Consider the following 14,247-nt stretch of genomic DNA (forward strand, 5'->3'; position numbering starts at 1 on the left):
TCTGGAGACCCTCACATGTGAGACCCCTGTGTACTACAGTAACAGGGCAACTGATCAGTCTAAGCGGTAGGCAAAAGCATAGTCCATAAAACAGGCCAGGATTAGTTCACGTGCAAGCAGTGAGCAGACGTGTAGTTGATAAACCAGGCCAGCATCAGTTCACGTGGAAGACAGTGAGTAGCATGGTTGTTTGAGGAAGCATGAGAAATGGTCAGCACAGATGATGCAAATCGGGAAATGGTTAAGAATATGGGCTGCTAATTTAGGGATGTGTGATAGTTGGAAGCATTCACCAATGCAAGGCTGGGTTTGGAGGGACCATGGTAGCTGATAACTCTTCGAAATCCTCTTTTGCTACATACTCGACATCTTTTTTGGCGTCTTCGGCCTGCTTCAGATAGCGGAATGTTGTCCGAGAAGTGGCGCTCATGAAATCGGCTAAGGGCATCAGAGCGAAGGTTTTCTGGGGGGAGGGTCTTTGTTGGTAGATGAGGGATGTGACAACTTCTTCGATGAATTTTAAGAAGTGTGGCATTGCTTTCCGTGGATTTGGTGTGAATTCAATTGAATTAGATTGCTACTTTCTTTTACCATAAATGGGACCTTCTTATTGACAAATAGGGCTGACCCCCTCCCCCCATGTAGAGATTGTAATCTTGTACACATGTTAGCTTTTCAATGGGACCTTGTCTTCTTGGAACTTCAACTGTAGTGCCATCATGGATGGTGGACATCATGTACACATTCCTGGTATCCTTCCACCTCAAGGCCAGCACTTTGTTGCATCTCAAAGTTGATCTTTCCCGCCCGTCGCAGGTTTTTATTCACTATAGCTTGTGGGAAGCCCTTCCTTTTCTTTCTGGAGGTTCCGCAGGCCAGGGTTTCTGCGAGGTATAGGTGTTTAAAAAGGGGCAGGCTGCTGTAGATGTTATCCAGGTATATGTGGTAACCTTTCTTCAGCAGTGGGTATGCCATACAATTTTTACCAGTGTTGCCCATGTAGGCTGGGCACTCAGGGGCCTGGTGTTGGGAATCTTCTTCCTTCGTATATGTGGAACGCATACAGATATCCCGTGACTCTCGCAAAGCTTATAACATTTCACTCCGCATTTGGCCCTTTTGCTAAGAATGTATTGTATTGTTTTATTCCTAGCCGGCCTGAAAAGGGGTACCAGGGACTCATCCATACATACTGTATATGCTGATCGGAGACATAGAGTTCTGCAAATCGTTGGGAAAATAAATTTGAGTGGGCAAATTTTATATAACTTATCATAATTTGGATGATTGCGGGGAGGGCACTTGGTGTTGTCGCTGAAATAAAGGAAGCACATAATCTTGTATTAGAACCTGGCCATTATGGAAGAATAAATGGGCATGTGGTGGATGGGGTTGGTGGACCACTAGGCATGTCCTTCATTTTTTATTTATTTTTTGTTAGCCCCATGTTTATGGCGAGGCCCATAAACAATTGGAACGCCTCCGGTGTCAAACCTCTCCACTCAAACGGACGGGCGTATGATGATTGGGGGTTGTTGGCAATATGTTACTGGGCATATAAAGTGGTCTGGTCCATGATGAATTGCAGCAAAGTGTCAGGCAAAAATAAAGAAACAATCGATTTCTGTAAAATTTTGGGTATTGGCCTACACACCTGGCTGTGCGATGAATGGGGGAATTCTTGTGGATCCTGAGTCAGAAGGCAGCCTTGTTGGGTTGGCAAGACCATGTGGGAGATATGTAGCGGCCCAGGCTCTTGGGGGACGTGGCACTCCAGTGCTGGTCTCTGGGGGATTTGAAGTTCCTGTGCTGGTGTTTGGGCATGATGCTGTGTCAGCTCTGGTACTGGGCCTGGGCATTTCTGGTCTTTCGCTGGTACTGAGCCTGGGAATTTTATCCTGGGGTATATTGCTGGTGTTTGCCTGATTTCCAGAGCGCCGTGCCCTTTTAGGCAGGACCCATTCTTCCTCTGACTCATTTGCCGATCTGAATTCTGAATTGGCATTTGAATCTGAGAATTCCCCGCTGCGCTCATCAGTCATGGAGAAGATCTGGAATGCCTCCTCACTGGTAAACTCTTTTGGGCATTTTTCTGATGGGCTGTGCGACGGGTGGCAGGTCACTGATGGGCTGTGTGAAGCGTGACAGATGGCTGGCAGGTGACGTTCACTGATAGTTGATGGATGACTGTCACTGATGGCAGTGTCTGATGGTGACCAATGCTCTTTGAGACTGATAGGTGATAGATGAGGGTCAGGGATGGGTCACCGAAGACTGTCACTGATGGGTGACTGGTGATGGTCACTGATGGGTGATAGGTGCACCACTGATGGCAGTTTTTGACGACAGGTGCGCTTTATGGGCACTGATGGGTGAAAGGTGCACTTTTATAAGCACTGATGGGCACTTGTGTGACAGGTTGTGTTTTTTTTTATTTTTATTTTTATTTTATTTTTATTTTTTTGGTGTTGGTGCAGACACTGCACAGATTGATAACTCTCTTCTCTCCTCACACTGGAAATGGTGTGTGAGGAGAGAAGAGATGGTAAACGGTAGTAACCGCTCTGTGTTTACATTTAGTGATCAGCAGTGAATGGATCACAGCCGAACACGTGGTAAACAGCCTCCAGCCATTGGCTGTTTACCCTTGTCGGTGACGCCCTGTGTCTCGGGGACACACTGCCAACGACAGTGCAGGGCTGCGCACAAGTGATTGCGTACATGCCCTGTTTGAATAGGATGACGTCAGCCCAGAACAAGAGCCACATTGCCCTACAGTCGTATGAAGGTGGGCGGGCGGCAACTGGTTAAAGCGTTCTTTAATACAAAAAAAGAAAACAATCAATCCTGCTCCTTTAGGGCATGTTATGACAGTGCTGTGCCATTTGGCCCCCTGTAACACCTAAGGAACTGGCTTAACATAAGGACATGATTCCGGATGGCTGCACTTCCAAAAACCCATTTATTGAAGCGTCGTATGACAAGTAGTTGACAGATGGAGCAGGGGACAAAGAGGTAGACGCGTTTTGCGCAAATGTTAGCACTTAGTCATTACCTATTGGAACTAGTCACCACAGTCGCCTATATACTGCTCTTATGTGTAATCATTATTTTACAGGTGAACTAACCAAATAAAATTAGTACTCCACTGGTGTTGCAAAGAACACTCGGCTAGAATACACAGTACTTGCACTCAAATCTGATGTAAAGAGTTCGGTCTAAATCCGCTGCCAGAAAAAATCTGATACACCAGTTGAACTCTGAGAAAACTCGACACATCAGTCAAAATCATTGTATAGTTACAACAACATACACAAAATAATAGAAAACGTGTATGTATGTATACACACAATGAACTTGATGTTGAGAACAAATTATTTTACAAACAGTTTTAGAGCATCATGAGGACCGATACTGGCATATTCCCAAAGTATGTGCATAGTCTCGAATGAACGTCAATGGCAACAAAAAAAAAACAATCCTGACAGTTTCTGTCCTCCCCAATGGCTACTGTGGTCAGTTTACATGCTTCCGTCATCCGCAGCCCTGTGATCTGTGTCGTCCTACCCCTTTCCTCCCTGCCTGTCAGCTCATGACAGTGCAAAATTGCCTCCTCCCACTTCCCTCCTGCTGCTTGCATAACTAACATTTATGCACCATCAGCTCGGTCTCCTATTGCAGTGTTCGACTCTGTGATTTATAAAAAAAAATGCAGTAAATAATTTAAGAGCAGCGACCACGATCACATGACTGGCCAGCTTGCCCCACTGCTCTCTTCCTCCCCTCCTGACTGGTGTCAGCGGGGGGAATCTCGACCCCTCGCGCTGCATCTGTCAGAGGAGGAAAGGAGAGAGCTGGCCGGTTATGTGATTGCAGATCTCGGCTCTGAAAGTGGGTATTTATACCATTTTTTTAAAATCACGCACAGAGGGGGACACTACAATAGGAGACAGTGCTGATGGTGCATACATGTTAGAGTGGCTTAACAACCACTTTAATATATTTTATGTTCTGTTATATTTGCTATTTTTTTTATCTTTTAGAATTTTTAGTGCCTTCCATGCACAGCTCAATAATAGGTAGGATACTGGTATCACTTGCATCGATCAGGCAGTGTAGGGTTTAACTGATGAGCATTAATGTGCTCCATGAAAGTATCCTTTCAGAGCACTTGTCCTGATACTCGGCAGTGAAAAAGTCAGATAGAAATGTTGTGGCAAGTTAAGTGTCAAGTCAGTGACAAGTAAATTTCTCTTCACTTGAGTTGTCAGATCTGCTTATCTAAGTAGCATTTTTAGTTCAGGCCCTGGGGGGGTGTAGCTTGCTGGTGTAAAATATCCTACTTTTATATTCAGTTCATCTCCTTAATAACTACAGATATTTAAGTTGCATGTCACTGTGCATACAATCTAAGAACTTACTATATGAACTTTGGACTATTAACAAAAATGAACATTTGAATCCAGGTATTTAGGAATGTCTAAGTGCTCCTTTTAATGAAATGTGATTTGGTATGTTCATTGTTTTTTTTGGGGGGATATACTGGGTAGATGCAAATAAACGAGAACATAAAGTAGCTGGTTGGCTTAAAACATGTTGGGATATTGTGTTCTTTTTCAGAAATATTCACAGTCGCGCAGTCCAAGGACATGGGAATGCAGGCATCCAAGCACAGTCATTGTCTGTGGCAAAGGAGCGCCATCTAGCTGTCGCTGCTGCTCTCTGGAGAAATTTCTTCCCTTTCTTGAAGAGCCTTAGACTTTCCCAAACACCTCCCGCCCAGCTAGCTGACACGGCAGCAGGTCTGTGCTCTTTTCCCCTATTTCCCTAGATCTTATTTATGTTCTGTCTATTTTACAGTTATTTTATTATAAAGATAATTGCTTTTTAATTCTCCTAAATATCTATTTTCACATGGCATGGTGTTTACCCCCGACCTGTGTTTTCTTCTTTTATAATATATATATATATATATATATATATATATATTTATTATTATTATTATTATTATTATTATTATTATTTATATATATATTTTTTTTTTTTTTTTCAGGCTACACTCTTCTGGCTTTAGACATACCTAGCAGTGCCCCACCTGAGCTTCAACCTCAGCCTGTTGTATCAATGATGCAACTATTTGGATGGGATGACATGGTCACTCCCCAGCTGGTGTCCCGCTATCTGAGCCATCTAATTGCAAACAGGTAAGATAACATTAATGAAATTAAAATGTGATGGAAGGCATACTTGTGCTTAGCCTTCAAAAAAAAGTTCTTCTATTTAGTGCAATAAAGTCCTGGTAAAAGTTTTTTTATGCTAAGTTACACAGAGCTGTAAAGCCAGCCATAGATGAAGTTATTTTTCTTTCCTGTAACCACAAAGTGCATGAAAAAAAATCGCTTGATTTCTCCATCAGCACAGTCATTAATCCCACTGGTGAGGGCGTTGTGTTCTCCTGACAGGGGGGCTGTCCCCACAGGGAGAATACAGTGATTACTGCTAGCAGCTATAATAAGCTGCTGGCAATGGTCGCATTTAAAATCTGTCAGGCTGGTTGTAATCAAGCTGATCGATCAACTTGTGTACATTCAGCCTGCCCATACATGGTTCTAATCTTGGCCGGTCCTTGCTGAACCAGTCTATATTTGAATATGGCCGGCTTAAGAGGGCACACTATTTGCAAGCACATTTTAACAGTTTTGTCACCACAAATGACAGGAACTTTTCTCTTGTTAAAGTAGGTAAACAAATTGCATTTGATTCCAGATCATTGGTAAAGCACCATGGGAGGTATAACCTAAGCCCTGCTTTATCCTCAATAAAAGTAATAAAAAGAATCCCCTCTGTGCAGAATGCTTTTTTATATAATGTCAAATAATCATTAGGTAGGAGTTAATTGGTGTCATAAGACAGCACACCAGAGCTGTGCTTTATCAGTCGGACATCTTCAAGTATACTATTCTCTGTAGTAACGAGGATACCTTCTCTTCACATGTCCAAATCTCAATTCACCTGAATCATAGAGAAGGATTACAGTAGGCTCAATGTCACAGTGATTGTTTAGAGGACAGGCAGATTTTTCATCTTCCGTTAAACATCTAGGGCCACATTTTCTGTCAAGTAGCAGAAAGAAACTCATTTGTTGTTATGCGTTTACTCTGTAGCTGTATGTTATTTATAACCCTGCTACAATTTCTTTGGTTGTGAAGGACCAATGGCTCAAGGTTTTAGTCTTGAGGCTTTCAGCATTGCCCTTTTTTATTTGGCTTGTATATTTTGAGAAATATTGGACAAAATAAGTGATTTGACAGGATTAGCACATAAATTACAACCTCTATGGTGAACAGTCTGTAGTGCAAATGCAGCACATACCAATTGGTACAGTCTGTATAGAGGTGCCCCTATACCCACTAATATGAGGTGCAGTATTGGCCTGCATTGTGTGTGTGTGGGCTTTAGTTGGCATCTCTATTGGCCTGTGTCGACTGGCTGCTGTTCACTGCAAGAAAGTTTCGCATGCTCAAACGAGTCAATGGAAATGGAAAAGTCACTTTCAGAAGGTCAAATGCAGTTAAGAAGGTCATCAACTGCAGCTCCAATGCACTAGCCTAAATTATCTCAAAAGTATTTCAAACCAATGCCATCCACACACTCAAAGGCCCTAAAAGATACAACTAAAGTGTGTGTGTGTGTGTGTGTGTGCGATGTCGGTCTCTATTTGGTTTGTCGCACAAGTTATCCTATTTGCATTCAAGGTTTGATAGTTGAATTTACTGCTGTAGGACACAAACTGGTTTCTACATCTGTTGTGAACTACAGATTCAAGCATGTCCTACCAGACAGATGCTGACAAGATGTGCCATGACTTCAACTTCCACAACAGCTGGAAGGCCACACATCGAACGCTGCCGCTGTAATGTGTGCTAACGCGGTGACAGCTTTGAAAGATTGCGCAATCAGCCATTTATATCATCACAGCTAGGAGAAATTAAACTTCTGTAATGCTCATTAAGCAATTATTTAGCCTATAAAGATAGCTATGTAATTAGGTCTCTGAAAGGGAATGTGCTAGTCAGACACAATCAGGTCTATTTAACAGCACAGTGTAAGGTGCGTAGAGATGCAATAACTCCTAGAAACCAATCAGATTTCACATTTCATCAGTTTCATCAATTCGAGGCTATGAAAGATGTCCAGATTGGATACTGCATACCATTTTTGCCCTGTTATATAAAAGTCATTGTCTAATTGTGGTGTTTTATGTCGCTTTACAGCTGCGTGAAGCTTGAGTAACATTGAAAAGCTTTTTAATTACATTTTATTCCCTAGAACATTAACAGAGGCTCTCAAAGGCATTGGAAATGCAGCTTATCAGGCCCTGTCAATCAGAACATGGAGTCGATGTGTTTTGCAGATGTATGTTGATCAGCCAGTGAGTGGTACAATTCGGACAGACACTGAGCAATGTAAGTCTTATGCCTAAAAAAATTATCCTGCAGTAGTTTCTAGTTAATTAAACATAGTTGTAATTTTTTCATTACCACAGATTGTTGAAACATATTGGGCCTGTTTAAAACTATGCATGGACATAGGTGTGTGTGTGTGTTTGTTTTTGTTTTTTTGTACCATTGGGCAAGTGCATTGTCATGCGTCAACGTGTGATTTCTTTGTGTGTCAACATGTTTTTGCCATGCCGTTTCAATGCATTTTCACTGTAGGATTTGGAGTGGAGAGCGTTAAGGGCTATTAACCTAGGTTTGTTAGCCATCTGATGACCAGAGACGTACCCCATTATATCGCTGGACTTTGGTTATACCAGGGCGATGCCTGCAACCACAAGCATCGTCCGGTATATATTTTTTTTTTTTACAGCCGCCAGTCAGCTTTCTTGTAAAAGTGATCCTAGCAGATAATTAGCCCCTGAATTGCTTTTACAAGCAATCAGATTAACAAAACATTACCGCTGTAGGCAGACATCTCCTAAGGGGATATGCAGACTAAGTCTGCACCGGTATATGAATAGATAAAACCAGTATACAGGTAGGGGTTATAAATGGAATTGTAATAGTGTATCTACAAGAGTGTCTACAAAAATCTACATGTATGGCTACAAATATATAAAAATAAATATAGTGTAAAGCAGGCATGTCCAAAGTCTGGCCCGCGGGCCAATTGCAGCCCACGGTCCGCTTTTGAACGGCCCGTCTGGTCTTTCTCAATTTAGTGTGCCCTGGGATCAGGGCTGTCAAATGAGCCCAATCCCTGGCACTGTGAGAAGCTCTGTCAGCTTCAAAAGTGAAAGTAAAGTGCAGAGGAGTGTGTTGTGCTCTCTACTTCCCCCTACAGTGCAGTACCCGGCTGAATAAAGAAGCTGCAAAGGTACTGTAATATGCTACAAGATAAATTTGTGTTCAAAAGGGCTTTATTCGTGTGTGAACATGTGTCTGTGTGTGTGTGTGTGTGAACATGTGTCTGTGTGTGTGTGTGTGTGAACATGTGTCTGTGTGTGTGTGAACATGTGTCTGTGTGTGTGTGAACATGTGTCTGTGTGTGTGTGAACATGTGTCTGTGTGTGTGTGAACATGTGTCTGTGTGTGTGTGAACATGTGTCTGTGTGTGTGTGAACATGTGTCTGTGTGTGTGTGAACATGTGTGTCTGTGTGTGTGTGAACATGTGTGTCTGTGTGTGTGTGAACATGTGTGTCTGTGTGTGGGCACATGTGTGTCTGTGTGTGGGCACATGTGTGTCTGTGTGTGGGCACATGTGTGTCTGTGTGTGGGCACATGTGTGTCTGTGTGTGGGCACATGTGTGTCTGTGTGTGCACATGTGTGTCTGTGTGTGCACATGTGTGTCTGTGTGTGCACATGTGTGTCTGTGTGTGCACATGTGTGTCTGTGTGTGCACGTGTGTCTGTGTGTGCACGTGTGTCTGTGTGTGCACGTGTGTCTGTGTGTGCACGTGTGTCTGTGTGTGCACGTGTGTCTGTGTGTGCACGTGTGTCTGTGTGTGCACGTGTGTCTGTGTGTGCACGTGTGCGTGTGTGCATGTGTGTGTGTGCACATGTGTCTGTGTGTGCACATGTGTCTGTGTGTGTGTGCACATGTGTCTGTGTGTGTGTGCACATGTCTGTGTGTGTGCACATGTCTGTGTGTGTGCACATGTCTGTGTGTGTGCACGTGTCTGTGTGTGTGTGTGTGCACATGTGTCTGTGTGTGTGTGCGCACATGTGTCTGTGTGTGTGTGCGCACATGTGTCTGTGTGTGTGTGCGCACATGTGTCTGTGTGTGTGTGCGCACATGTGTCTGTGTGTGTGTGGGCACATGTGTCTGTGTGTGTGTGCGCACATGTGTGTGTGTGCGCACGTGTGTCTGTGTGCGCACGTGTGTCTGTGTGCGCACGTGTGTCTGTGTGCGCACGTGTGTCTGTGTGCGCACATGTGTCTGTGTGCGCACATGTGTCTGTGTGCGCACATGTGTCTGTGTGCGCACATGTGTCTGTGTCTGTGTGTGCACGTGTCTGTCTGTCTGCGTGTGTGTGCACATGTGTCTGTCTGTCTGCGTGTGTGTGCACATGTGTCTGTATGTATGTGTATGCATGTGTCTGTATGTTTGTGTGTGTGCACGTGTCTGTATGTGTGTGTGCACATGTGTCTGTATGTGTACGCATGTATGTGGGTGCACATGTGTCTGTATGTGTGTGCAGCGTGCATTTGTCTGTATGTGTGTGCATGTGTCTGTGTGTATGTTACTTTTAATCCGGACCCCCCATTCTTATACCATCAAAACTGCTTTTGTAGGGCTTGTGTGTGATATTATCCAGGACTGCTGCTCCTCTGAAAAGCAACCCATGCACAGATCTCTTTTCAGAGGCATTTGAATGGTGGTAAAGAGGCATTATGTTGCCTCCTCACCACCTGTTTTTAGACCGTAAATGCAACATCTGAGTGGCTGCGTACTGTGTGTAGGGCAGCCCATTTCAATGGACTTCCCTACTCACAAAAATGCAGGGAAAGAAGTTCCCGAGCTTTTATTTTATTTTTTTTTATTTTATTTTTTAAATTGCACTGCACCAAAAGCACCCTACATTTTCCAATGTGTGGGGTACCATTAAGAATTAACGGTACCCACTAAAGTGCAGAGCATTCGTCTGTGTGTTGGGAACGAGCGCGACAAAGGCAAAATAATTCTTGTTGGGCAGTGTATTAGTGCTCGGACGGACACACTTAGACCGAATTTTCAGTGGTTCAAAGAATGGTCAGGCAAAATGGTCGGCTCTCACGCATGTTCACTTCATCAAATCTGGCCCTTTTTGAAAAAAGTTTGGACACCCCTGGTGTAAAGGTTCCAAATGAATTGTACAGAAACACACACACACACCCACTAGAGGTGTCCTAGGAATGTGAAATGGTATCAGCTCTTCACAAGAAATGAACATTACCCATATATGAAATTAATTTTGGGATATATATATTTTTTTGCCTCACATATATGACTGTATGGATAATTGGCATACCTCGTATTTATTTTAAGTTAACCAAATGCATCCAATGCACCAAATATAGAAGTCAATCGATAAAATATTGCATCCACTCTGAAACATCCAATATATGCACAATGCATGATAATCAGTTAGTAAACAAACATAATTCCCAACATATGTCTATATTTAACTTTTGATCTTTAAAGAAGAATATTCTTGCATTTTTGTGTTGTAGTTTTTCTATCAGGTTATTTTGGGATGTCGTATTTGATTGAGTAGTTCATTGATTTAAGATATCGCATACACCTGCATGACTCCAAGTTTTTCGTATGTGTCCAAGAATTTAGACTGACGTATCCATGTGGGTGGACCATTAGAGGGATTTCCTGTTAGACCCTTTTCTCATATATATGGATGGTCATTCCATTTTTCAACAGCTATGACTAAATACCCCATAGTGGTGTGAAACATGTCAGCTTTTGATTGATCCTATGCCTCTGATGTCTTTGTACCAGAAGAATTTTTAAACAGTCTTCAACTAAGGTGTTAACGGAGTGTGACCATCCAGCCCTTTCTTTGTTTCAATACACCCCCCACCGGCCACCTTCCTCGGCTCTCCTACCCAACCGGGAAACCCGAGTGTTCAGCCATAGAGCTGATCGAAGACTGGAACAGCTCTGATCAGCTCTATGGTCTAGGAATCCGGAAACACTGAGCATTTCAACACTTCTGGTTTCTCCGGATGTAAACAAACACATAGTGGGTAAAAAAAGCACTGAAGGGCAGAAGAGAGACCTAGTAGACCACAGATCTCTCCGTTAAGAGTACCTGTCACTACATATTACAGGAGATTTATATTCCCATTAATAAAAACAATAAAAAGTGATCAAAAGAAAAAAAAAGAGGGGGGGGGGCAGTGTAAATATGAACAAAATAAAATTCTAAAAAATGTAATTATAAAGAAAAAAAAATTAAGTGCCCCCATCTGGCCTTTACTGACACTTTTTATTTACATGTTAAAACCTTTATTTTTTGCTAGAAAATTGCTTAGACCCCCTAAACATATATTTTGTTTAAAGCAGAGGCCCTAAAGAATAAAATGGCGGGTGTTGTAATTCTTTATATCATACAGTTTTTGCGCAGCATTCTTTCAAACACAAAATAAACTTTTTGAATTTGCATGCGCAAAAACACAATACCCAATTGCGCAGTAAACTATAAAAGATGATGTTATACATAGTAAATAGTCAATTTTATTATCCATAGGTGACATTTTAAAATCCTTTTTAAGGCTGGGTTCACACTAGTAAGAATTGGATACGGATTTCACCGCATGCAATTCGCATGACAGGAGATTGTGACCGGCTCTCTATGGAACCGGTTCACACATCTCTGGGGCGACTGCGAAGCAGATTGCACAGGGGTCCTGTGTGCCTCTGGCTTCGTTTCAGATCTGAATTCAGGCAAAAATTGGAGCTTGATTTGTCCCTGAAATGGAGAACGGGGATGCACCGGACCTCTGCTGTAAGCCGCATGCAGTCTTAATGTGAACCCAGCCTTATGGTTACCACTTTAGATTTACACAGGAGGTATGGGGCTAGAATTACTGCCCTTGATGTGGTGTTTGCGGTGATTCCTCACATGTATTGTGGGATCGCTGTTTGTGTGGGACTGATGCATGGGCTTGCCCCTTTGCATGGGGGGGGGGGGGGGGGCTGTGTAAACATGTTTAAAATATAACTAAAGGCAAAACTTTTTTGGAGTTTTGAATAGTGTGGATATGGATTAGAACATCTGTCAGTTGTTTATTGCTGCCTGCGTCTCTGTTAGGGAGATTAACCCTCTCCATGAGTCCTGTTTACCATTATCAACAAAAGTGACACTAGTTCTGATAACCCTGATAACAACTACCAGGGATTCCTTCATTTTAAAGAGAGTTCCTGTTTTGTCTATGGGACAGGAAGGGAAGAGAAATATCCCCAATGGGACACTTAACTACTTTAATTTTCATGCAATTTATACATTAGTGTCCTGAAACAAAGAGCACACACCTACAAGAAGTCCACAATGGCCAACAGAAGTTGTTCTGATATCTTGACTCTAAGACCTGAATAAAGGACACAAATTTATGCAACTCTGTAATGATCGTATCATCCTCGTACTACGGACGAGGATGATACGATGTCCGTGATAGGCGGAACACAGGCTGCTGGGAAATTCAGTGTTCCGCCTATCACAGGCGAAGGAGGAGGCGCGGCTTTTGAATTTTACAATGGCCGCCGAGGCGCCGACGAAGAGGGCACGGGACGGAGGCAAGGCAAGGCACGGCACGGGACGGAGGCAAGGCAAGGCACGGCACGGGACGGAGGCAAGGCAAGGCACGACACGGGACGGAGGCAAGGCAAGGCACGACACGGGACGGAGGCAAGGCACGGCACGGGACGGAGGCAAGGAGGCAAGGCACGGGACGGAGGCTCGGGACAAAGGTAGGCTGGACACACACACACACACACACACACACACACACACACACACACACACACACACACACACACACAGGGATGGGTGGATGGATGGAGACACACACAGGGATGGATGGATGGAGACACACACACACAGGGATGGATGGATGGATGGAGACACACACACACAGGGATGGATGGATGGATGGAGACACACACACACAGGGATGGATGGATGGATGGACACACACACACACAGGGATGGATGGACGGACACACAGGGATGGACGGACACACAGGGATGGACAGGCATGTCTCACCCTCGGCTTATACACGAGTCAATAAGTTTGCCAGTTTTTTTGGGGGTAAATTGGGGGCCTCGGCTTATATTCGGGTCGGCCTATACTCGAGTATATACGGTATATTTTTTAGGTTCAATGCTATAAACTTACAAAATAAAATTGTATTAATTATTTTTCTTTTCCAGGGAGATATTGCATATTTACCACTTCCCAAATGCACTATAGCCAAAAGATGACTACAGTGCAGTGTCCAGCCGGTAATTGGCAATTGTGACCGGGGACTTTTAGTCTTCGTTCACACTGAACTGATTTGTTATATGATTGGACAGGTCAAATCGCAGCCTAATGCTGACTTTGCGGCGCTGCACCGATTTGCAAAAGTAGTTCCTGCATTACTTTTGCCGATTTCGGGTGCGACTTCAATAGACATCTGTGCATGAAGCCACACAGATGTCTTTCAAGTTGCACTTGAAGTATCATGGCCATGGTGCTTTGAAATTGTGCAGCTTCAGGTGTAGTTGCACAATTTCAAAGCTGTGTTCAATGTGAACGAGTGTTTACACTGATAATCAGGGCACTGATCATCAGTATCCTGATTCTGATCCATGCAGCCCCAACAGTGCTGCCTATTAGTGCCCATGCCATCAGTGCTACCTCAACAGCGCACATCAATTACTTATTTGCAAAATTGTATAAACAAAACTAGGAAACTTTATTTTTTTTTTTTACGTTTCGCTCTTTCTGTTTAGCAAAAAATTAAAAACCCAACAGTGATTAAATACCACCAAAAGAAAGCTCTATTTGTGTGGAAAAAATGATAAAAATGTCATATGGGTACAGTGTTGCATGTGCAAGAGATGCAATGAAATTTCAGCGCCCGAAAAATTGTACTGATACTTGCTGCATTTTCATTGCATTTCAACAGGGAGGTATGTTTTGGTGTGCTTTTTTTAATTGACTAAAAATGCAGCAAGCAAGATCTTTAACGCCACAACAGAAGCA

At 43.2% G+C, this 14,247-nt stretch overlaps 1 protein-coding gene across 2 annotated transcripts in view; it reads left to right on the plus strand.

Moving 5' to 3' along the window:
• MMS22L (MMS22 like, DNA repair protein) overlaps nucleotides 1-14,247 on the plus strand; it is a 144,425-nt gene that overhangs the window by 115,255 nt on the left and 14,923 nt on the right. For both annotated transcript variants that reach the window (XM_077487210.1, XM_077487211.1), the window contains exons 14-16: nucleotides 4,621-4,802; nucleotides 5,054-5,204; nucleotides 7,330-7,466. In XM_077487210.1, coding sequence (XP_077343336.1) covers nucleotides 4,621-4,802; nucleotides 5,054-5,204; nucleotides 7,330-7,466 — 470 coding nt within the window. The remainder of the gene's footprint in view (nucleotides 1-4,620; nucleotides 4,803-5,053; nucleotides 5,205-7,329; nucleotides 7,467-14,247) is intronic.

The sequence above is a fragment of the Lithobates pipiens genome, unplaced genomic scaffold (genome assembly GCF_037356315.1).
Source record: "Lithobates pipiens isolate NorthernLeopardFrog02 unplaced genomic scaffold, aLitPip1_a1.2 Scaffold_18, whole genome shotgun sequence".
NCBI lineage: Eukaryota > Metazoa > Chordata > Amphibia > Anura > Ranidae > Lithobates > Lithobates pipiens.